Source organism: Aquila chrysaetos, chromosome 26 (assembly GCF_900496995.4).
Source record: "Aquila chrysaetos chrysaetos chromosome 26, bAquChr1.4, whole genome shotgun sequence".
Lineage (NCBI taxonomy): Eukaryota > Metazoa > Chordata > Aves > Accipitriformes > Accipitridae > Aquila > Aquila chrysaetos.
In genome coordinates, this window is record NC_044029.1 from 1,293,907 (window position 1) to 1,317,881 (window position 23,975).

Consider the following 23,975-nt stretch of genomic DNA (forward strand, 5'->3'; position numbering starts at 1 on the left):
GAGTTTTGTTGGCTTGGAGTTTGGGCTGAGGCACCAGCTCTTCTCTTTCTCAGACAGCCCCTCACAGCAGCAATGCTACCGGTACCCAGACGTGACCTAGCTCTTACCCTCAGCCCAGCGCCTCGGGTCCCAGAGGCGACAGGCCACCCCACTGGCTGGCCACACACGTGCAACACAAAGGTTCTCCCTTCTTCCCCTGCCATCCCATCTGCTGGATGCAATTAAATATTCACCGGGGCCCTGTGCAGCACCCCAGCAGCATTTCTTATGACTCCCTTGAACAGACTCAGCCCTCTCGGCACCGGGCTGACTGAGTGCACCGCTCTGTGAGGTGCGTCTCGTCCCCTGCGGCACCGCTGAGAAGTTTGCTGGAAGCCTCTCCATGCATTCACCAGCACAGGGGAGGGACCTGGGGTGATTAGGACCAATTCCTCCCTTCCCTGCATGTGCAGGCGTGTGTGTGTGTGCGCTCATGAGCAGCGGCATCGCTCAAAGGGCAGGCGATTTCCTTATTCCTCTCTGCTTCTCCAGAGATCTCCCCCCAAGGAGCACCAAAGAAGCCACAACCTCTTCTTGCAGAAAGGGGCACGTCACCCCTCGGGAGGGTGTCGCGGCTCCGCTGCTGCCCCAGACCTCGCCGGAGCTGTGCCTGCAGAGCCCCGAGGTCACGGCGCTCCCCGCACGTCCCCCCCCCCGGCACCGTGCGGGGGCCTGCCCGCGGTCGGCACCCTGACGTCACCTGGTAGCAGGGTATATCTAGAGGAGAAAGGACACCTCGAGACCCTTTCGACGCAGGCTGGGAGTTGGATGATTTGCAAGAGGAGCCCTTGGCACTGTAAGTGTTTCCCAGCAGCTCAAAGCAATAATGAGGGTGGCAGGGAGATGAAAGGGGAACCGGCTGCAAAACCCAGAGGAGAGAAAAGTCCTGATAAAACCCCAGGGTGGGAAAATTCGGATGTTTGTGCTTGGAGAGCGTGAACAGACCCAGTAGCTAAGAGAGGGAGTTGTGGTTCTCGCGTGGTCGTTCTCGGTTTCCTCTCACTATTAGGGCAAGTGCTGGAGCAGTGCCGTGTCTCAAAGCTCCCTGGCCGTGCGAGGTTCCTCGTGCCCAGCACCCCTCGGTCGGGGGTCCCCAGCACGCCCGCGGCTCGTGTCCTCAGCTGGCTGAGCCGGCAGGTCAGCAGTGCCGGGGGGGCTCCTGAGGAGCGGTCGGGACAGGCAGCTGGTGTTCCGTGCTCCGGTGCCCAGCTGTAGATGCGGGGCACATCGGTGGGGAGTTTGTACCGTGTGATGCTGTACCTCCGGTGTTACTGAATCCCTTCTTTCAGCTGGGATAGTCATTCCAATGATCCCCACCCGGGAAGCAGTTGTGGGAACGTAGTTCTACTTGAGATGAGTTCTGGCTTTTAGAGTGCATCCTCTTTCATCGGTTCTTGGTCTTAAAACTGCTGCTAGAACGGAGGGTCTCAGATCCTGTGTAAAACACAGGAACAGAAAGGGCTGAACCTGCGTGGACTTCTTCCATCACCGTGATTAGCCAGCTCAAGCAACTGAGACTGGAGCTGTGAGGCTCCTCACAGGCATCTTACACTGGATACAATATTCCCTGACGAAAGCCTGGCTGCAAGAATGATGCTAGAGGCTCTCATGAGGTCAAGAGCTGAGCATGCAAGAACCCCATCAAAAGGAATGTGAAAACAAGGATATTTCCTCCTACCTGCTGTCTATTCCCAGTGTATACCTGCATGGTGGGCCACGGCTCATGGGGGTTCTGTGTCTGACATCCCTGAGGCACCACGAAGACCAGTGCACACGGAGGAGTCTGTATTTTTGAAGGTTTCAGACAGGGGAAGATGAGTTCCTACACTGAATTTGTCTGAAGAAGGTCAAGCAAGGCATCTGCATTATCTGTCAGGGAAATTTTCCACAGAGAATCAGAGATTAAGGAGAGGGCAGATTAAAGAGTCAGCATTTGTCAGTAGTATTCAAGTCCCTTTAAGTTCAAAGAAAACTAAAAGAAGGATGATTAACCTGCCCAGCAACCCAGAGGTGGGATATCTGACGCAACTGAGATAAGCCCATTACCATCTATTAGGTATAATTAGCATTCGGACGCAAGCAAAGCTCTTACCCAGAGGATTAAACCCTGGAGTGAGCAGAAATGCTGTCAGGGGTGATTAGTTAACACCTTGTCAGAGGAGGGGGCAGGGGAAGTGCGTGGAAGAACATCTTGTTCTTCAACAGCCTTTGCATCCACAGCCATCAGCTCTCTCCCGGGAGCTGCATCCCAGTGCCAGCGGCAGCAGAAGAGCTCTGGCAGCCCAGGAAGCACTGGGAGGAGGCAGCATCTTGCAGAGATCTAGAGAAGGAGACTCAGTCTCCTCGACGTTTCTCAAGCCATCTGTTCGGTGTGGTACCAAGGACTATCCAAGTACGCAGGTACGGGGAGGCGAAAGGCTGGGAAATTCCCCTGGGAAGCTGCCGTGGGAGCTTCTTTTGCATCTGTGATCGCGGGGTGCCTGCCGACCCATGCCTGGCAGCTGGTTCCCGAGGTGTGGGAACCGGGGCAGCTCCGGTGCTGCGGGGCAGGTCCCTCTCCAGCAGGAACGGAGACATCTTTGCCTAAGTGTGATGGCAAGCGAGTCCCACCAGCTCAATGGCGGGAGGGCAGCTTGATTCCTGCTGCAGGATGGAGGCTGTTATGTGTCATTAAGGCTGCTCTCTGTCCTCTGCCATTTCTTTTGGTGATGCATGGAGAGAATAGGTAGAGGTGGTTGGTAAGGAAGAAAGATTTGTCCCTTTTAGTTTCATTGAGTGCTCTTTCTTGAATTCATGCAGGTCAGAAAGAGGATGAACTGTGATTTGGGCAGATCCTTTTTCCTACCAAATCTTGGGTTATTGAGTAGCTAGTAGGTGGATGCAACTATTTCAAATTGGGGGAAAAGGAAACTCCAAGGACTGAGTCTTCCCATTATCTATTTCTCTGTTGAGTGAAGGCCAGGGGCAAGGCATGGATTCAGGGAACTAAGAGGAGTCGACCCTCAAAGACATTTTTGTGGTTAAGGTACCACGCTGGCACACAGCGGGTCTTGGTGAAGCAGAGAAGGAACTCACTTGGAGATGGAGCTCAAATGCATCTTACAAGTTTTGGATGCCAGTCCAAAGGGTTGGAAATCTGTTAGCCGGTTTGTTTCTTCTGCTGTACTTTTGGGAGTAGCCCTTGAGAGGGGTTTCAAGTATCTTGGCGTGTCAGATGAACATGGTGCTTAGAAGTGGATGTGTACCTCTCGTAGTTCAGGAGGGGTATCTAGCACTGAGACAGACACCCTACTGATGAGAACTGCACCTGGGGCAGAGGCATAATACTATATTTCGGGGCATTAGCAGACATGCCATGCAGCAGTTTTCTCATGCAAAGCATTTTGTTGTAGGGCAGTACCATCTGAATTCCTCACTGGTCCTGAGTAACAGTGAGGCACCAAATTCTCTCTTTGGTTTGGAGCCAAACTACCTTCAGGTCTCAGTTTGGCCCTAAAAAACCGTGAGTCAAAAGATTTTGTCAATCCTCCCAGCAGTGCAGTCCAGGTCATACCGATCACTGCACCTCCATTCCTATTCTGTAAAAGATGAAGGTGACAGTGTTTGCCTGTCCTGCCACTGTGCTGTGAGGATAAAGCTGTAAATACTGGGTGATTATTTAGTTGCTGCAGAGATGGCAGCCAAATAAGTAACTTCCACGACTTGAGCTGATCCCTGTGTTTGTGGGCACAGTGTGTGCTTAGGAAGCGTTGTGTTACAGGCGGGGAAATAGCATCTGTGCATACTTCAGCTGCAGACACAACCATCTGCTGCTCCATTTGGGGCTGCTGGAACCTGTCCAGTCTCCTGCTCGAGATATTACAGCTGAGACAGGAGCCCAACCACAAGCGACAGGAGAACTAGCATGCCTCTAGGTGCTATCATTAGGATCCATCCTACTGTCAGCACAGATGGAAAGATGTCAGGGGTGAAGTATTCCCAGACTGCCACAGATACAGAACGCGTTCGCCTTGCACTGATGTGGAAGTGACATGGGAGGATTGCTTGGATGGTCTTTCTCCTTGCATCTTAGGCTTTGCTTTCCGGCACTTTGGCTATTTCAGGACTGTCAAAGACATGAACTGTCTTCCGACTAAGAAAAAAAAAACAAACCTGAACATTTTTGATGGCATTTATAGTTCTGAGATTAAAAGTCTAGAGTGTCACTGCAGGTGATGTTGGGTATTAGGCTAGAGCACTATGGTGACCTAATGAGATTAGCCCTTAGTTCCAAATCCTGAAGTTAATTCCATCAGCCTGGCTGCACAGGGATGAACACCTGGAGATAGGAGTTATATAATGGTCATGGGGAAGAATGTGACCTCAAGGAGGGGAGTGAAAAATGGCATTTATTTTTGTCCATAAATGCACTTGCTCAGACCATTCTAGCATACTAATTAGCACAAAATTAGATGAAGGGCTGGAAGGTCCCCCTCGGGCATTGGTGAGAGTTATTGCTGTCCTCTCTGGGCAGGAAGCAAAGGGCTCTGAATGCAGCAGTTCTGCCCTCTGAGGCAAGAGAGATATCTCCCACACAAGAATTACTCCCTAATAACTATTTAGCCCCTGTGAAGTGGAGTTTGGCTCATGTGCACTGTGGTGCAGAAGAGGTCAGTGCATGTCATATAATGCTCACAAACACCAAAATGGACATATCCTGGGGAAAGTTACAGGCTTTACTCTCCTAAATCCTGAGAAATTAACTTCTGCCTAAAAGACAGTCTCCAATGCTTTGCCTTAGCCTTCTTTACAATCTTTCAAAGATTCTGTGCTGTAAGTTTGGTATTGATAAACATGAGGCCCAAATTGCAGCTCCAGCCAGACTAAGGGGCTATGTAGCTCAGCATCCCATCTCCAACAGTGTCCAAAACGTAACGCTTAGGCAAAAGTATAAGAATAGGTGACGTATATCATAATGATTCCCAAGGATAGGATATTTCTCTAAGCTGTAAGTGTGTCTTTGTGGGTCCTAGTAGTCATGTTGTGAACCAGTAAGTAAAAACATCAGCACTGCTGTTCCAAGGCTAACTAGAAAACAAACAACATTGGCATTAACCTTCCTATTTTACCCAAACTGCGGGGCAAGCTGCTGCAGCAACCTGTCTCCAAGATTCCAGCTATGTCTGAGGCAAAAGAAGGTGTGACTCTCCGTGACTCTGCAAGTCACTGCACTATGGGGTTAAGTGTCGTTTTGTCCTCAGCTCAAGTGTCCTTTGTTTGGCCTCCTAATTCTAGCATGCCAGATGAAAGACCGTGCTATCCTGCTTACTTTGTATGCATTACAATCTTTCTTTATGTTTACTATCCTTATCTTTAATCCTGTCACAATTATATTTTCCGTAATTCTGTCATCTGACTACTGATACCTAGAAGTGATAAGCAGAGTGTTGTCAGTCCTTGCTGTTATCTTGCAGACAGAGGGATCTGAGAGAGGCACGCGCCTGCCACACACCACAGCCCAGGGATGAGTGAGAACCCACCCACCAACCTCAGCACTGGAGATGCTCAAGCTGGTCCCACCACACCACGCAAGGGGCCTCCCAAGTTCAAGCAAAGACAGACAAGGCAGTTCAAGAGCAAGCCCCCTAAAAAAGGAGTAAAAGGGTAAGGGCGTTTTGGAAAGGAAAGAAACCATGCCAGTCCGGTGGCTCCCCACTGCTAAGCTGGGCTTCTGCGGCACCGTCTTCCCTTAGGCAAGGAGACAGGAGGCTTCACCCTGCCCCGCTGCCTTCAGCTCTCCTGCCTGGAGCTGCTTCTCTCCGTCTGCTGCCCGCCCGCAGCTCTTCCCTGGCTGGGGGTGCAGGGCAGCTGCCCTTTCCTGGGTGCTGCTGGCCCAAATTCACCCTCACCTGCTCTTTTCTCCCCTAGGTTTGGAGATGACATCCCAGGCATGGAGGGACTGGGCACAGGTAAGCCCTGTGGGATGGTGTTGTCATGCCCTGCTTTAACGCAAGTGCAGTCACGCTTCAGCACGGGAGGGGACTCCGGGTGGCCTCTGTCCCCCTGGCATCTCTGCAGCTCTCAGGGTCACCACAGAAGGCTCGTACTCCCTCCGCGAGCTGCCACGGTCATGCTTGTGCTTACATGCACTATGAGACAGAAAGGCTATTTAGGCATGCTTCAATTTCTGAATACTTTCGTTTGGCTGCAAATGTGCTTGTTTGTTTTCTGCTAATGCTCTGCCTAAGAATTTCAGCAGAATGAGGTTCTCAAAGAATTGCCAAATGCTGAGCTATTAATACCAAAAATCACAGGAACTAAATCCCAGCTGGTTAAGTATTTCTGTTATCACGAGAATCCTAATTTTAAGAATTTTATGCACCCGTCTGAGACTGAGAAACACACACTGGATGAGCTGTAGCCAATCAGAACTTCTTAGGTATCAATAACAACTGCACCTATCAAAGAGTTACAGATCCCAAATGTTGTAGACCAAATTATTCAGCATGTGATTTAAGATTGCATGTATCTTCAAGATCACAGTTTGGCTACAGGCAGTTTATAAGAACAGAAGAAACCTCGTTATTGGAATGATTTTTACACCAGTCTACACAGTCACTGAAGAGACTGTAGGAAATGCTGGTTTGCTTTTGCTCACAGAGAAAGATGGCACAGGAGAAATACACTGATCTGGTTTGGTCTGGTAGGTACTGCCAGATTTGAAGAGCTCATCTGCTCATTTAATCTTCAAGTGGAATCTCATTTGTCTTAATGTTTCCTGAGTAAATCAGCCTTTCTATTAATACGAAAGAAATCCAAGAAGCACAGTGACCAGAACCCATTTCTCATTCTCTCTCTTTTGCAGATATCACAGTGATTTGCCCATGGGAAGCTTTCAGCCATCTGGAACTGCACGAGCTGGCCCAATTTGGGATCATCTAAGGTGCCAGCATCTCTACTGGTGTCACCTGGTGACTCCACAGATCCCAGCATGGTCTTCATCACCTTTGACGCTTATTTTTGGCCCTTACATCCACCTGCTCACGGGCAGGGTGGCTTTGTAAGAGCTAGTTATGAGAAAGTCCTTTGCAGATTAATTTGGCAAAGAAGTTAGTTGGGACCCTGAACAGACCTCATGCTCCATGTGGTGAAACTACTGAAAAATGTCTTAATGCCTCCCTGAACCATATTCTGTCTTCTCCCACTGTCATTGCTCTTCAGGTTTATGGAGATAGAGGGAGGCTGTATTTGAACTTTCCCCTGGTTAACTTTTCTCCTGGTTAGCTGAGATACTGTGTGCATGGGTGTGCATATATGTCCAGACCTAATCATATCAAGCCCGTTCTGTTTTCTTCCCTCCCTGACAGCTTTCTGTATAGGATTTCCATGGATATGTCCCCATGTTATCCGGGCCACCAATTATTTGCTGAGAGTATATCTGTAGAGAACAGCATTAGAGTCACCAGTCCAGACGTTAGGCTATTTTTCTGTAGGAGACCCTTCCCCAGGGGTTCACCATAAGGAATTTGCTGCTAAGATTTACCTCACCAGCAAATGGGGAAAAGGGGTTGCAAATGTTGACTCTGCTGTACTGCCCACAGGCTATGAGCCATGAGACTCTGGCTGTTCCAATAATGTTAAATGAAAATATGCGTGTCTGAGATCAATAGCTAAGTGAATTAATCCTACTATTCATTCCTTTGTGTCTGCAATTCCAAAGAAGCAGCACTCAAATGACACTGTGTTCCTCTCCTTCGATAGGCACGCCGTGTGACACTTGCACTGTCCCCATGCCCATACATACTTACAGGAGGCATTTGCTCCCCAGCACGTTTGCTGCCAGTTAAGAAGACAGAGGATCATTATGATCTGTCACCAGACAGTGCCAGTAGTCCCGCCTCATCTAGCAGAAGGTGGTATCGCATTAATTGCTCCCTCTTCTCTGCATTTAGCATGGGGCAAGTCTCCCTTCACACCCTGCCCCATCAGCAGGAAGGCTTTTCTCTTCACCCCCTGGCAAGTTCAAGCTCTGGAGCTTGACTGGACAAGCAGGCAAATGGTGGTTCCCCAGAGAGAGATAACGGCAGAGCCGGTGGGGAGGCAGGGGGAGTGTAGGATGTGTATATGCAGGCAAGCCCAGAGCGAATCCACTTAACCCTATCGATTTGTGTCTCCTGGTCTCCGGCAGCCTGAGTGCTGGTGAGTGGTGAGGCACTCATAATCACTTAAATGCTTGGGGAAGGCACCGAGATTCCCTGCTGCCCTGGCATTAAGGAAGAGCTTTTATTTTGTTTGGAGGCAAGGAGGGAGCTTTGTTGTAGCTACCTAACATTCACAAGAAGAGGTGGTATTTTTAATCATTGCCTTCAGCTTGATGAGCCTCATTGCATAAGAACTGCCTCCCCCCAGCTTATCTTTCCTATGCTGAACATGTTCACGGGAGCATGGAGTGGTTATGGAGAGGAGAGCAAATCCTGCCTAAAAGATCAATCCCCACGCATAAAGCATTGCTACAAATCCATGGCTGTGCTATAGTTATCCACTACTGTTATTCCAGAAGTAAGAGGTAGCAGGTTTCATTTACAATACAGCTTCAGCACCAAAAGCTAAAGGAAATTCCTGTTGGCAGTCCAGAGTACAGCTTTTATTATTCAGCACTCCTGCCGTTAGAAACAGCAGTAAACCAACAAGCAGTTCAGAACCGCAACACAGTCACAGCGCAGGAGTCATGTACCATTTAGCTAATTGCAGCCCACAGCTATTTCCTTGGGCAGAGGCAGTCTGTCCTTTCCACTTACTCCCAGTTTCTCCCACCTTTCTCACCTTTTAAGGTTTTTCTTCTTTCCCTAAGTGTTCTTTATGTAAATGATGTTTTATTTAGCTTTTACTGTAGGGGACTGATTTCATTTTTCTCCAAGCTCATGTGCTAGCTCTCTCCTTCTGTGGTTAAATGTGAACATTCCTATGTCAATGCTCTTGTGCTTTCCCTCATATTACACCACCCTGTAGCATGTGATCCTTATTCCACCTCCTGAGTCTGTCCTCTTCTATCTGGGAGAAGACCCACTGCATCCAGTTTTGGATCCTGCAAGATGGCTGCCTCTATTATCATTGAGTTTCCCCTTTTTTAAGCAGGAGAACAACAAGAGGAGAACCTTTGAATTAGCCCTTTTGCTCCCTTTCATCCCAGGCCTTGGGAAAGCAGTCCAAAGATAGTGAGATCCTCTGTCAGAAAATACTGGGGTAAAAGCAAAGTTCTTCTTAGTCCAGGGACTGAAACATTTCAGCAATTGGGAGGGTCCTGGTGTAGTTCCACATCTGATTGCTGTAACCCCGGCTCCCATCAGAGACCTACTCCACTCTCCTTCCTAGAGGCATCCAGCAGGAATGCACACATACCCCAGGTCTCATGCCTGGCTGATGAGCTGTATCAGAAGATGTTTTGAGTCAACATAGTTTGTTAGCTATTTTAAAAATAATTTCTATTCATTAACAGGGACTACATTTGTTCCTTTACTTGTAAGGAATTTTGAGACTTGGAAGGAGTCTTAAAACATCCTCACAGTTGTTTTGTCTGAGGTTCTGAGCTTTTTCTAATGAGCTATAACCCCCGAAACTTCCATTTTACAAACAGTGAGAGATGGCTATGGTGCAAGAAAGCAAATGTGTTAAAGAAGCTTATTGAAGGACTTCAGTCTATAAACATTGTAATATGCTATTCTTTGTTCTTTTACTATAAAAACAAGTCAAAAGCAATAAAAATGAATAAAAAATGTTTTAAAAATGCTAGGAATGTAGTCTGTCTTGTTTTCAAAATATATCCGGAGAAAGGCAGATAACTTAGCTTTTCATTCTAAAATCCTTTCCTCAGGAAAGCTCTGAAAGCCACTCACCACTCCTCATGAGAGAAAACCAGCTATTTATCTCCAAACAATAGGCAATAAAGACTAACTGTGATATCATCTGAGAAGCAGTTTTTCCCTGAGTGATGGTGTATTCTCCCAGGCACGGTGCACGTGATTTCCTTAGGGCTGAAATCTTTTGGTCAGTTATGTCTTCTGGGACTCTTTATGCAACTGAGTGTCAGCATGTTTCTACCCCATAGCAAAAAAAATGGCTGAGATGTGAATGCTACTTATTTCATTCTCATGGCTATGACTGCAAGATAGAGCTGCAAATGCTCATCTCCTTTTACTTCTTGTTGTTGCTGAACTTTCTAAATGTTCATAGGGGTTTCAAGTCGGTCAGGTTCAATTGCCTACTGGTTTAGCTGATGCCTAGAAAATTCTGTAGCACACCAAGAGTGCCCTCAAAGATGAGTCCCATCCTCACTGACCTCAGTTTCTGGCTCTAGCAAGAAACTTAAATAAACCTAAACCCCTGAAAGAAAAGAAGAATGAACCTTGGGAAAAGTGAGAAGCACTTGTCTTGCTTTTCCTCCCCTAATATATCTAAACCACCTCAGGAATCTCAATTTTAGAAAAAAATAATCTTTAGTGTAAGTTGGATTCTTCAGGAGATCCAAAGATGCTGAGTGCAAGATTCCCATCTTCCAACAGTTTGAAAATCAGCACCTCAGTATCAAGCCACTATTGCATTTTCCTATGGTATTGATCAATATGGTATGGACTAACAAAGGTACTCTGACAATATCACTCTGTGTATTGTGGGGCATTTTTTTATTTTATAAACTGGATTTTGAGAGTTAGAAAAATTAATGTCAAGAGTGTCCATCACCTTTAGGTCTCCAGTACCTGATTTTCCAGAGTACTTAACATTATGTCTTGGTGTTTGAAATACAGATGTCATTGGTTGTGGTTGCAGCTATGAATACTCATTAGTGACTCTCACTCTCTCTGAGTCTGATCTCACTCAGACAGTAAGATCCAGGGCCTCAGCTTGGAGATCCGAGGAACAATGAGTATGTATCTTGAGAGCACTTATGCAATGCCTCACAGGAATGGCTCAAGCATCACTCAGGGTGGGCAGGTTATTCCAGCCAACAGTCTGTTTCAGCATCTCCACACCACTGTGATGCAGATCTTTTTTCTTTTGACAAAAAAGAACAGAAGATCATGCAATTCAGATTAAAGATTGTATCACATGCTTATAAATGTGCTCAACACTGGAATTTCCCCATACTGGACTGCTTAACTTTGAAATCTGACTCCCAGTCCTCATAGTGCTGCCAGGGTCGTTAAAGCCGGGCTCAGCTTGGTACCCCGATGTCGGGCACCGGCACCTCCGGAGGTTGTCCTGACTGCCCAAAGCAGGGAGCACTTACGGCTCCCAGGCTTCCCCACACCCGCTGTAATCCACCTGTAGGGAGTGGGATGGCTGAAGCCTCTGTGCTGGGAGCGCATGAGGATTTAATTCTATCAGTTGCAACTTTTAGCTTATCTTTAACAAGTGCTCTCATTTTTTATGCGGTTGCCCTTGTGAAGTTTAGCATAACTGCGGTGAGATTTTTGGCCCTAGCTGCTCCTGCTGGGTGAAGGAGATACCGTCACTATGAAGGCTCATTGCCTTCAGGCATTTTCAAACACTTTCTTGTCTCTGGCATTTTTCTGAGGGCCTCTCACATTCCTGAGGCTGTAAATGAAGTGGCTGAACACAGCAATCGCCAGCACATATGCAACATACACCAGGCTGTCCCGATGGCTGGGCAGACCAGGAATACGACACAAATAGATGAACTTCATTACCGTGTGAAGAAGACTTCTGGTACTGTGAGAGGTTTCACCTCACCTCTGGTTAGGACACCCAGAGGAGCAAAAGATGGAAATCCCAGGACTGTTAACAATCCCTCCGATGTAGGCTGCTAGAACACATCCCTTGGAAGTGTGATCTATGTAGGCTTACAGAGGGTGAAGAGGGGCGCAGCAGGTTATAGACAGATGGGAGACAGGGCCAGTTCCTCAGCCATACAGAGGCTTCTGCCCCACAGGTGACGTGAGGCACAAACTCACGTTGCTTCATCAAAACCCCACATTGGTTTCTCTAGGCACAAGGGAAAGGCAAGCTCATTTGCTCATCTTACAAGCTAGTTGGATGCAAGTCAGCTCAAACCTGTACACCAGACAGCCACCTTCTCATCCAGGTAGCTGCTGGCACGGGCATAGCAAGCTTGCATCTGTCTGCACCAGGGGAGCTGGCTGCAGGTCTGAAAGTAAAGGAAGAAAAATAACAGCAGGCCAACCACATGGGAAACCACAAGTAGTGTTAGATCTGCCTTTAGCAACTGCAGTGTTCCCAGAAACCCTCACTGGGATCAAGGTCTTTCCATGCTAGGCACTGTGTAAGTACATCACTGGGAACTAGTGAATTAGTAATAATCCTGATCTCCAAGCCAGTTTGTCACTCCAGCCTGTGGATACTGAACTTCACTAACAAGGGAGGGGGGACAGTGGAGATGCAGCACAGTCTTGGAAATGTCAGTACCTGGCCAGGTCCCACGCAGACAGCTGGGATGAGGAACACACAGATGGAGGCATCAGGCAACAGTCCTTTCAAACACAAATCTTAAGCTAGAAGAAGAACTGGTAAGCGCCAGTCCCAGACAAGAGCAAGGGGAAAGCAGGTCAGCAATGAAATTGGAATGAAACATGGTCAGCACATTTTGGACTACAGGTGCCTATACAGAAATAGTACCACAAGGAGCTATATTATGAGAAACCTGAGAGGAACTTAACACTGTTGCATCCCCATCCAGAAAGCTGCGTTCAGTTCTAGGTGTTTTGAGGACAGAGGCTGACAAACTGTTAAGCATTTCAAGCTAATGTAGAAGGGGGAGAGAGAGGAAAGAAACATACGGATAGGAAAATGAAGAAAGGAGGCGTGAGGACTCCACAGTCAGCAGGGAATTTGCTCCAGCATGCACAGCCCCCTGAAACAGCCAGGTGGAGTAGCGATTACCGACTGGAAGTAGTGCAGGGCATAGATAACAAAGGAGGACAAATGTTAGCTAGGATGAAACAAGAAAAATCTATCTGAACATGACAAGACATCAAAATTTTAAGTAGTTGTTATCAAGGAGTCCTAACAAATGTCTTCCTTGGGAAAGCTGGCCTCTTGTCCCATGGGAAGTGGGGAGGCTCTGTTACTTAGGACGTTTGTGGGCTGTAGAAAGCATCCAAGAATCCCCTGCAGAGAACATCTGGTATGGATCAGGCATAGTTCCTGCGGGAGGCAGGGCAGTCACGCTGGGCCATCGCCATCGGTGCTTTCTCTCAAGATATACAGTAATGATGTATAGAAAGCAAGTTTGTTTTTCATATGAAATTTATGCTCAGTCATTACAATATCAAAGTTAAATACACAGGAAGCTCTGTTTAGCAGCCATCTGTAAACTTCCGATAACAAGACACAAACAAACCAGTGAAGAAATAGAAACACATTAACATGATGGAAGAAAAGTCTGAGCTGAGCTTGCACCCCAGCTCCCTGTTACCTGTCAGGGGTTATTATTTCTCTGTGGGACCCCAAAAAATAAAAAAGAAGCGTAGGGACCATTGGCTCAGACCCACACCCCCATTAGCACCCAGCGAGCCCCCTGGGAAAGGTGGCTGTACCTGCCCTCCGCCCTCAGCAAGCGCCGGACAGTCCCAGCGACCTCCCGCTGCCGCAGGACCACTTCCCCATCAGAGAGCGAAGTCAGCAGCAACAGCCTCGCCTCGCCGGGCGCGACGACGGCGTGGTGCGGACGCGGACGCACCGAGGGCAGTGCTCAGCACCCCCTCCTCCAGCTCGCCCCCACCTCATCTGCGTGCCCCCTCCGCGGTCCCTGGCACTACCCTGCCTGCTCCCGCTCTGCTTCATCCTCCCTGCCCCTCTCTCCTCCCATGCCTGCCTCCTCCCTCCTGTGCGCTTCGCTTTTCTTTTCTGCCAGACAATGCACTTCAGGAAAGCCTTTTCCCTCCTCCATCTGCTCCCACCGGCAGCAGCTGGCCCAGGTCTCCTTGCATCCCTTCTCCTCTCCTCTCCTCTCCAGCCATCTTTCCTGCAGCACCAGGGGTCCTTTGCTGATTCTCTAGGTGCTAAGGGAGCAACTGCAACTGAAAGCTCATTTGGAAAATTAAATATAAAAAAGCAGCAAAAATTGAAGGCTCAAAAGAAAGAGCATGGAAGTACATGAGATATTTTCATTTCACTGATCAGCAAGAACTGCTTCTTGGAAAAAAACAGTGAGATTTTAGTTCCACATCCTACCTTTAGTGCCAGATTTCTCCACTTTGGAAGATACAAGATGCACCTCATTTTGCCTAATGCTATGATATGTAGGTTTTTTTATTTGGCTCCAGTCTGGGACCATTTCCCTGAAAGGCGGAATAAAGATTTGCAGCTTTATCCCAGCCATGTAACCTCTTTGCATTCATTCATGGTAATGCCTAATCCCATTTTTAATCTTAATAAGCTCTTTAGTGCAATAATATCCTATGCCACTGAGGCATACAACTTAATTCCTTGACTTAAAGCCAGGAGTGTCTTTGGAGTTTTTCCACTGACTTCCACAGGCTTTGGATCAGGTCAGGCTCAAAAAAAAAACTCAACCCACTGGAAACCAGTGAACTGCCTGACTGAAAAAGTGCTGTGGTTTTATATCCTTTTAACACACAGCTTTTCGAGGTATATAAAATCTGCATTCACAAGAACTTCAAGCAGTGTTTTTAACCTGAATAATTAGCTACCCTGATCCCAAGATGCTCTTGATAAACTCTGCAGAAAGGAATATTTCCTTACCCTCACTACCTTGGCCCTGGGCTGATACCGTGATTCAGCATGAGAAGTTTGGAGCCTTCGGGTGCCTACTCACAGAAGAACCTTATCTCTTGATCTATCTAAATTAGTCAATTAAAAACAAGATTCCCAAGTTCACAAAGACAAAAGTGATACAGATAAATTTAATATGATCTAAATTGCAAGCAGGAGGAAATTGCTGCTAGTTATAATAATTTAATTACAAAGCAAATTTTAAATCACCTCTTTTGAAGGACTGAGAAAAGTCATACTGTGGGGACCACCTGGAATTTCTCTCTGAGCCCCAGATAAAAGTCCCAAGTGATCCCAATAGTACAAATCTTCTGGCTTGCTTTCAAATTGGAATTGTGGCCAGGAGCTACACAACAGTGCAAAAACCATTCAGCGCCCTTCCTGCATCTTCACTTTGACACTACTTAAAAACGAGAAAAGAAATCTGTCTCCACGGCCCCTTCAGTCCCTCGAGCTTTGTGATGAGGCACTGAATGTGCACAGAGGGGGCAAATTAGCTCGGGGCTCAAACACACATCCACAGCAGGCGGGTTGCCACAGCTTTAAAAGTTACTGCTCATTGACTGGGTTAGAGAAGGTGACCTCTTTGGCTGCTCCAGTTGCCAAATAAAATGCAGGTCACGGTGGCTTATGCTTGCATGTATCCCTTCTGCTTGCAGCAAGCTCAGAGCACAAGCAACAGCTCATTGCTGCAGCTCAGCTGCTGAGCACTACTCAGTAACCCTAAATGGCTTCATTACTTTCCATCAGGGATCCATAACCCCAGTTTGGTTTCCTAAAGAGACGGTCAAAAGACCATTTGATCAGACCCAGCAATGTCTTCATCGGAATGCATTTCTGATAGGAGATGAGTCTATCTTCCAAGCAGCAAAAGTAAAATCAGATCTGGTGGCTGGAAACTAGTGTTTGACAAATTCAGATAAGAACCATATTGCTCAGTTCTGACAGAGGAAATAATGAACCTCAGAAACAGCTTTCCATGTGATCTGTGCCCTGTAGGTCTTCAAACCAAGACTGTGTGACAGGATGGAGGATAGATATGCTGTGGCTAACATCTGTGGCTCAGGCAGTTCAGAGCTCTTGTGCAGGACCACTGGAGAAGTTTCCAAGTCAGAGCTATACAGGATGTCACTAGGATGATCCCAGCTGGTTTTAACAATCTGTCACCCATGCTTACCCACTGGTGCACAGGTGGGAGCCCATGAGCAAGAGCTGTGTTTAAATATGATAGCCTTTATACTCATACATAAGTATTTGGAAAAACGGAGATTGGCATGTACGTTAAACTAATGTCACTGAGTCTGACACAGGCACTGTAAAATTTCTAGCCTGTTGCCATGGGACAGACAAAACAGGGCTTCATTGCTGCCTTCTGCACACCTAATTTAAATCAGAAACATTCAGAAAAGCTTAAGAAGGCAGAAGCATCTCTACCAAATCAGACAAACGGTCCCTCAAACCCAATACTCTGTCTCCAGCTGTGGTCAGTAATCAATGCAAAGGAGAAGATAAAAGAAGGTGGCAATATATACGTCACTATGTAATCTAGTAGCTTCCAGTGATTTGCACTCAAGGACATCCTGAGCAGGAGTTGATGTCTCTGTGTTTCATAGCACTTGGTAAATATTTTCTTCATGATGCAGTAGAGACACTTTCTGAACCCATAGAAACCTTTACTATCTACAGTACCCTTAGGCAAGGAGATCACACAACAAACCCATTCATACCTAATAAAGAAATAAATAGAAGTGTGACCTTTTGCTTATCTCAGAATACAGAAAAAAACCACCTCATTTTGCTTGCTGTCACCTGCAAGTTTCCTCAATACTTGCCTTGGAAGAGACACTAGCACTATACTGACAAAAGCAAAGCTTTCCTCCTTCTCTTGGTGCTCCAAAGCAGAGGATGCTGTGGTCATTCATTTTTTGGCCAGTCGTAATCAACTACAAATGCTGGGTTCCAGGTTAGAACATTATTGCTTGAAAAATATTACAAGCTTTACATTATTCCTCACCTAGAGAGGTCAGGAAACTTTCTGCCTTTAAATATAGTTACAAAACAGTGTAATAAGTGACAGTGGGAGCTTGGTTTTTCTTTTAAGTCAGTGTTACTTCAGAGCAGCATTTCAAGAATTCAGATAGGACATGGTGGAGATTAGCAGAAGTTACTGGAAGTTGGGTTAGTAAAGTTCCTGTGGGCAGATAAAATAACCTCTACAATTACGGCATTCTCCCAGTAGTTTCAAGATAAAAAAATACACTTCACAGCTTTCCCCTACAGACAGGGTCAGAACCTCTGCTGCTGAAAATTGACCTTGCTCCCGTAAGTCACCATACACTTAATGCAACTGGTCACAAGACCAGCTTTCCAGGTCCTTAGGAGAAGCTCAGGTGCTCGTGTGCCCTGTTTCAAGGAACTGTGTTTTCTTCCAGCAAACAGTCTTTTTCCACATTTGGTTTTTGAGGCACCACCATTCACAGTATCAACCTTGGGCTCCTCCAAGGGTTGGCAGCTGATCCCAGCAGTAAAATTCAGCTAAGCTCATTGAAACAACGGGGCTGAGGGCTTGACTGTGAAAAGAGATGTAAAGTTCTTAGCCTGCATGAAGTAACTAGACAGGAGGAACATTTTAGAGAAGACAAGGTAGTTTGTTGCTTTAACATTTTAGCCAGCTGTGGCAAACCAGAAGGCACTGCCTCGTGCTCACCTATGTTTTAACCTAGGATATTACATTTCATGGGTTACGCAAAGCAAGGCTATGGTGGAGAATTACTGCCTCAGAAAGGCTGGCAAGACACACCTAGGACAGAAACTGGGTGAGTAACATTGGGATAGGACAAGTGTGTCCAGCAGGCAGGGTCCACACCTGACATAGCAGAATCAGAGGGAGAACTGCAGATTCCTGTGGGGATCAAAACAGAGAGATGCTAATAATTTATTTGTAACAAATAAGATTTAATTAACAAGAAGGTAGCCAGGACACCTCTGTTCCCTCAGAGCAAAGTCCAGCTGCAGAAGAAGCAAGGTCACCCCTTGGATTTGCTGTCAGTTCCAGTAAGCACAGACTGGGACTGACCTGGCATTGCTTTTGTTCCAGTTTTGTTCCTGGAGGCAGCGAGGCTGCAGGCGTGTGAGTGGGCACCATTTCCAACTCTTGCTCCCCCCCCATACGCAAGTGCCTCCTTTAAGCTCCTTTGGAGGATGATGACGGTGGCTGGCAAATATGTCCTGCTCTCTTGGGGATCCCCACATGCTTGTACTGGTTCTGCCTGCTGTTCATCCAAGGGTCACTGCACACAGTGCTGGGGGCTCTGCTCCTCACCATGCCAAACTCAAGGGGGATTTCCTTAACACAGAGATGTCCTTATTGAGGACACGGCTTTGTATGGTTAGACAGCAATGTCCGTGGTGTACTGTGAGAACTGGAGCTATAGATACAGAAAGTAAGGGTGACTTTGGTATGTTTTCCCACTTAAATTTTTATTGGACTTTTAAAATCCAGAAATACCATAAAGCTCCTTTTATGACAATGGCATTCTTTAAGAGGCTGTAAAAACAGAGCCCTAAAATCTCTGCCTTACCAGCCCATGCTTCTCAGGCTTTGGTACAAAATCACTCTGAGTGAGGCTGTGCCAAGGGAAGACCCTCCTGACACAGCATCACTGTCCCATCCTGCTGCCCTTTGCCATCTTCCAGCCCTTATCCACTTTCTTGTTGCCCTGTAAGTCCAGCTGAAAGTGGGGAAAGGAGAGCCAGAGTAGTTTTTGCCTTCCAAAATGCACTGCCAGAACTGCCCAAAAGCACAACGGTTGGCTTGCAAAGCCACAGCTGGCATGTGGCAGCACGCTACATCCTCAAACAGAGCTTGCCATTACTGGCACTGAAACACAGGGAAGTTCCTCATCCATAGAAACATTTAGAGAGTTTTCAGAAGAGGAACCATGGGATTAGTAATACCCAACATGTGAATGCAGAGCACGGGAAGCCCTGCTGCCTCCCACGACCCACCCCACCGTGCGGGAGGGGAGCAATACCGCAGTGTCTGGGGCCAGGAGCAGCACAGAGGGGTCCGGGATACTCATCCACAATGATGTGTGTGTATCTCAGGATAAATTCCCCCTACGTGGAAGCAGTGACTTCTACTCTAGGAAATGCCAGCTGCTGGTACAGACTTGGGAAAAAAGTGATCTTATAACATGAGTTTCATCTTTTGGCTGTCCCATAAATAAGAACTTTTGGCTGTCCCATCAGCTGTCCCATAAATAAGAACTTTCTCTTACTGGAAGCAAAGACAGGGGGCTTTGGTGAAAATATAGTGTACCTTTAGCACTATCAAGTATTATCTGAGCTCTCCACAGCTGTAGAAGACCAGCTGTTGGGTCCTGTTTTGACCAGTGAAAGTCATAGCTATGACTTTGAATGACACAAGCACAGAGATACAAATAGCCTGTTTTTATTTATTTTGTTTTCTGTAATCTATAAAAATAAGCATCTTCAAGACTGTGAGACTTTGCCAAAAGTTAAAAATACAATTGAAGAAGAAACAGCTACAGACTATTCCTAACCCCAAGTCAACATAAAAAAAAACCCTAGCCACAGCAGAGTAAGTCTAACCAGTGTTTTCTACCCTACAAACTCACTTACCTCTCAGCTCACCTCCCAAAGAAAAGTTTCGAATGCGAAAAGAAATGAATAATTCATTGTCATGCACTAAATGTCACTTAGCCCTTTTGTTTTCTGTCAGGTTCTTTTTGCCATGCATACCCCACTGTCCTGACCTAAAAAACATGCCTTCTGTCTCAAATAAGCTATGAATGCATTTGTGGCTATATCACCCTGGTTCTTCTGCTGAAAGAGATGCTGTGTCCAGGAATCTGCAAGGCACCAGGAAAGAGAATTATTAAGTGATTTTCAGCCTGTGGTCTACAGACCCCAGGGACTCTGTGAACTATTTCTAAAGGGGCCAGGAAAAACAACCAAGGCAAGCAGGAACTCACACTCCATTAGAAAGAATTTTGAAACATATTGGAAAAAGATAAAACACATCATCCAAAATGGGAGGCTGTCTAGAAGAGTCCATGAACCCACCTAAAGAGCAGGAACCTGCTTCATACATACCACATTCTGGATTATAAGTGTTTCAACTAGTTGAAGCATGAAACTATGGTGATTTTATACAGCTTCTCAGCAGCATTTTGCAGCCCATGCAGAATTCTTGCTGCTGCACCAATTTCCTCAGCAGCATCCATGCCAGATAGCTTAAAGCTAGTGCAGTGGTTTCATCACCTTTCTAGTGCTACTTTATCTGAGCTGTTGTTATTTCACTGTCAAGAGGCTCTGCTTTCATCTTAAAAGTAGGAACATTATTGAACTGTTTGTTTTCTGCACTATAGATCTGCTTTGCTGATTTACCCAGCCAGTCCCAGATCTTCTTGACTTGTTCAGCATCACCAGATCTACTCCATGTTATCCTAGTCTCGGTACAGCTATCTTGCAACAGACAGACAAAAATAACCTCTGCTGGGTTAATATTTGTCATGTTGTCTGTTATATCATGGATCTGTTGGTGCAGAAACAGGCAACAGAGCATACCTGCATTGTACAACAGAGCCTGGTGCAAAGGTTGCAGAGTTAATGCCCACAAAAATAGCTCTGATTTGGGAAACAGCCTAACACCTCAGCACAGCAGCCTGGCCAGCTAATTTTCCCTGCAGAGAAATGGAGTCCCTAGTGAAACTGCTGTACTGTTCTCTAGGTCCAGACTGCTATCTCAGCACAGCACTGCTCAGCTATTCCCAGTCTAACTGGAGCTAGCGCCAGGACATCTGAGCTCTGAAGTACAGCCATGCCACCTATGTGCTAGTCCAAAAATCACTGGAGGGATGCTGAGTATTTCACACAGAGCACACCACCTTTAGACAGCATGTTTCCATAAAGAAATAAATCAGCAAATAACAAAATATTTTCCATGCTCTTGTGCAGCAGCATAAAACAGTGCAGGTTAAGGGTGGTACATTACAAATGTAGCAGGTACAAAAAACCATAGCAAAATAATCTATTTGCCATTCCACCAGGGAACTGCTTGGTGTCATTCCCAGTTTGAGTTAGGCAGGAAAGCAGGCTGCAAACCACTGGGTTAACTTCAGAGGGGTTTGGCTTTAGGCTGTCACTGATGCTGTGGAAATGTAAATTCAAGTTCATGCTCCTTAACAGGGTACTCAGTCAGGATAGCTGTTCTCTTGATGCGGTGCTGTAGGATTGGAGCTTGCTATCAGCAAGTATGTACTGTCTGCCCACCTTCCCTTTTGTTCAACTTTTCCCTCCCTAGATCATCTTCCCCATGAGCTTTTCTCACTGTCTCCCCTATTTCTGTGCCATTTTGGAAAGTTGGTCACTGTTCCTCCCAGCACTGCTGTCACATTGTTGCTTATGATCAGCCTGTATTTTACAATTTGGGGGATGTATCCTCTGAGCTAAAGAACTTCTGGCTGGACTGCATCTTACAGAGGTCTTCCTAAGTCAAAAGGCTCTTCAGAGCCTGGTTATCCCAGCGGGTCCATGTCCTGGACTGAGTATTAAATCAGAGGCAATCTGCAGTGCAAGTCACAAACTCACTGACTCTGTACTGACACTGAGATGCATCAGCCCTGCTACTACTGGTTTCCCACAAGGCCATTATCAACCCCAATGGCAATGCTTTCATTAACTGCTTCTCCGCTCTCTTACTATAGCCAGTCTCTCTGGAGTTTATAGCTAAGGAAAAATTAATTATTATTTTATTTTAAAAAATCAGAAAAAGTAATTGAGTTGGTTCATGTAAATAAATCCCACAGTTACAAAACAGCCACACAGCCAGCGATGCCCAGTCAAGAGCGAGGAGGGTAGAGGAGGGGTTAGACATGTCAACCTCAGACTCACTGCCACATCCCCACCTTGTTTGTGAAAGTTCATTTATTTAGATTCAAAGATCATGTCTCTGATTTAGAAAGCTTTTGAGCCAGACCTCTGCAGGCTGGAGGAACCACCGTGGGCTTGCCCTGCATCTTTCCCAGCGTTCACTATTGGCAGCTATCAGAAACACAACAGCGGGTGGGTGAACCCTGGGGCTGGCCCTGTGCAGCTTGTCTTATGCCCTAAGCTATTTCAAAAGCTGAGGGAGAAATTTCTCTTATTTCCACTGCCCCTGCAGTTAGAAAGACACTAGTGAAAAATGCCCAGTGAAAAAACCAGTGAAACAACCAGCAAAAAACCAGGCAGACTGGGTAGAAGGCAGTGTGGGCACAAGCACAGCACTGGGAACAGCAGCAGCAGAGATTAGCCAAAGGGAAGAGCAGGACAGGGCAGGGAGGGAAGATGTGGCGGAGGGGAAAAGGGAGAAAGGTTATTATCATGGCTGCCAAGGGCGATCTTGTCAATAAAACCACTGGAGTTGTAGGACAGTTTCATCTAACCAAACACAGGCATCGTACCCTAGTCTCAGCTACATCGATTAATCCTCCACAGACAAGGGAAAAAACTTAAGGTGCCTAGCTCAGACCCAGACATTTGCATGTGATTAGAGGTGAGTGCCATACTCAGAATCCAAAAATAAAGTAGTCCAGAATGCAGTGAGGACCAATCCTGGCACAACGGTGACAGCAACAGTCACACTGACACGTAGCTGGGGAATGTGGATAAAAATAAAACCTGCAGGAACAAACCAAATTCTCAAAGCACTACAGCAACTGTTAGTTAAATAGAACAATTTTGACTGGCATTCCCAAAACATCCAAAAACCCTTAGCAGGGTTCAAAGCTTTGCTGTGCTAAGCACTGTACAACTATATAATAAAAAAACACTCCCTATCCACGGAGAACATGTGCTGGAGCAGTAAGATCCATGCATGGTCACCACCCATTTTCTCTGAGGTTTTTTTTTCTCCAACCATTTCCAGGAGGGCCTTACCATTTCCCATTTCTCTCAAGGGGTTGTGCTGGAATGCAGTAACATGATTTTGGGAAGCACTTGTGTTAAAACAAGTTTGCCTCAGAACAGGGCATATATCGTTGCTTGCAAACTTTCTGACACTGCAAGGCCAAGTTTGTAGCATGACATTTCAGGTTTCCTTTTGGGTGATCTCAGGTTGTTTCAACATGTCTCAAGAGCTTCAGCCAAGGCTTTAAAACAGAATGAGGTAACAAAGAAAAATATTAGAAATGTTCCCCAAGTATGTGGGAGAACTTTATATATATATATAAGTACCAGAGCGTTTGAGGGAAAATGGGAAAGAAACTTACCCCATCTAATGAAAAAAATTTACAGAACTCCTTTTTCACTCAGTAAACACAGGAAGGAACTTAAACATTACAGCAGGCTCAGAGCAATTTGTTAATGAAGGCAGAAAAAATTTTAAAAATGTGTTTACTTTTTCTGTACTCCAGGTTTGAGTTCAGGTGTGTGTCGAGTATCCATGTCCATATATCTTCAAGAGCTCTTTGTTCAGTCTTTAAAACAAGGTCATTTGGCTTTTTAATCCAAATAGAAGCGTCAGAGTACACAAGGGTTTATTTGCAGTTGCACATGAAATCTTCAAAGAAAGCCCAGGAGGCTTATTAAAGTTGGAGCTGGGAAAAGATAAAAAAAAAAAGAAACCCAAGCATGGACACAAGAATCAGTATTGGCAGCTAGGGATGTGACGCTTATGAGATGGCCTGAGAGAAGAAAATATCTGCAAAGAAGAGAAAAGAACAAAGTGGAAATAACTGGATTTAAAGGAGTTTTCTTGACTAAGAGCTTCTCAAATACCTGTAAAAATTCATAGAGATTTACTAAATCCCTCAAGTGAGCCGCTTGTATAAGTATGCAGAGAGTATATTATTTGTATTTAGCTAAAAGTAGCTGGAATATATATTCTTAAACAGTTTGCTTTCTGTAAAATGGAGGATGCACCTTTGAGAATTGTGAAATCAAAGGAAAACATGGAAATTAAGCCAGAAATAGAAAAATGTATCAACGATTGTATCAGAGAGAAACAAACTAGACCATTACCTTCAGTGCTGCATTTTATCACTCCATAAGCTATATTACAGCCAAAGGAAAACAACAATGAAGGGAATCAGGTCAAGTCAGGACATGATTTATTTTGAAACTCCTCTGTAGCATGTTTAACATGAGCACATTTCACTGTACCGCTAAGAATAGTCCTATAG

General features: G+C 46.0%; 1 protein-coding gene across 3 annotated transcripts; it reads left to right on the plus strand.

Moving 5' to 3' along the window:
* Positions 1-701: 701 nt before the first annotated feature.
* PDE6H (phosphodiesterase 6H) lies at positions 702-9,807 on the plus strand. 3 transcript variants are annotated; one of them, XM_030003048.1, is made up of 4 exons: positions 702-835; positions 5,493-5,682; positions 5,947-5,987; positions 6,884-9,807. In XM_030003048.1, exons 2-4 carry the CDS (start codon positions 5,543-5,545, stop codon positions 6,958-6,960), a joined length of 258 nt encoding a protein of 85 aa, XP_029858908.1. In that variant the 5' UTR covers positions 702-835; positions 5,493-5,542; the 3' UTR covers positions 6,961-9,807. The 3 variants fall into 3 exon arrangements, with proteins under 3 accessions (XP_029858908.1, XP_029858909.1, XP_029858910.1); XM_030003049.1 differs by lacking the exon at positions 702-835 and adding an exon at positions 2,206-2,439; XM_030003050.1 differs by lacking the exon at positions 702-835 and adding an exon at positions 2,206-2,431.
* Positions 9,808-23,975: the final 14,168 nt, after the last annotated feature.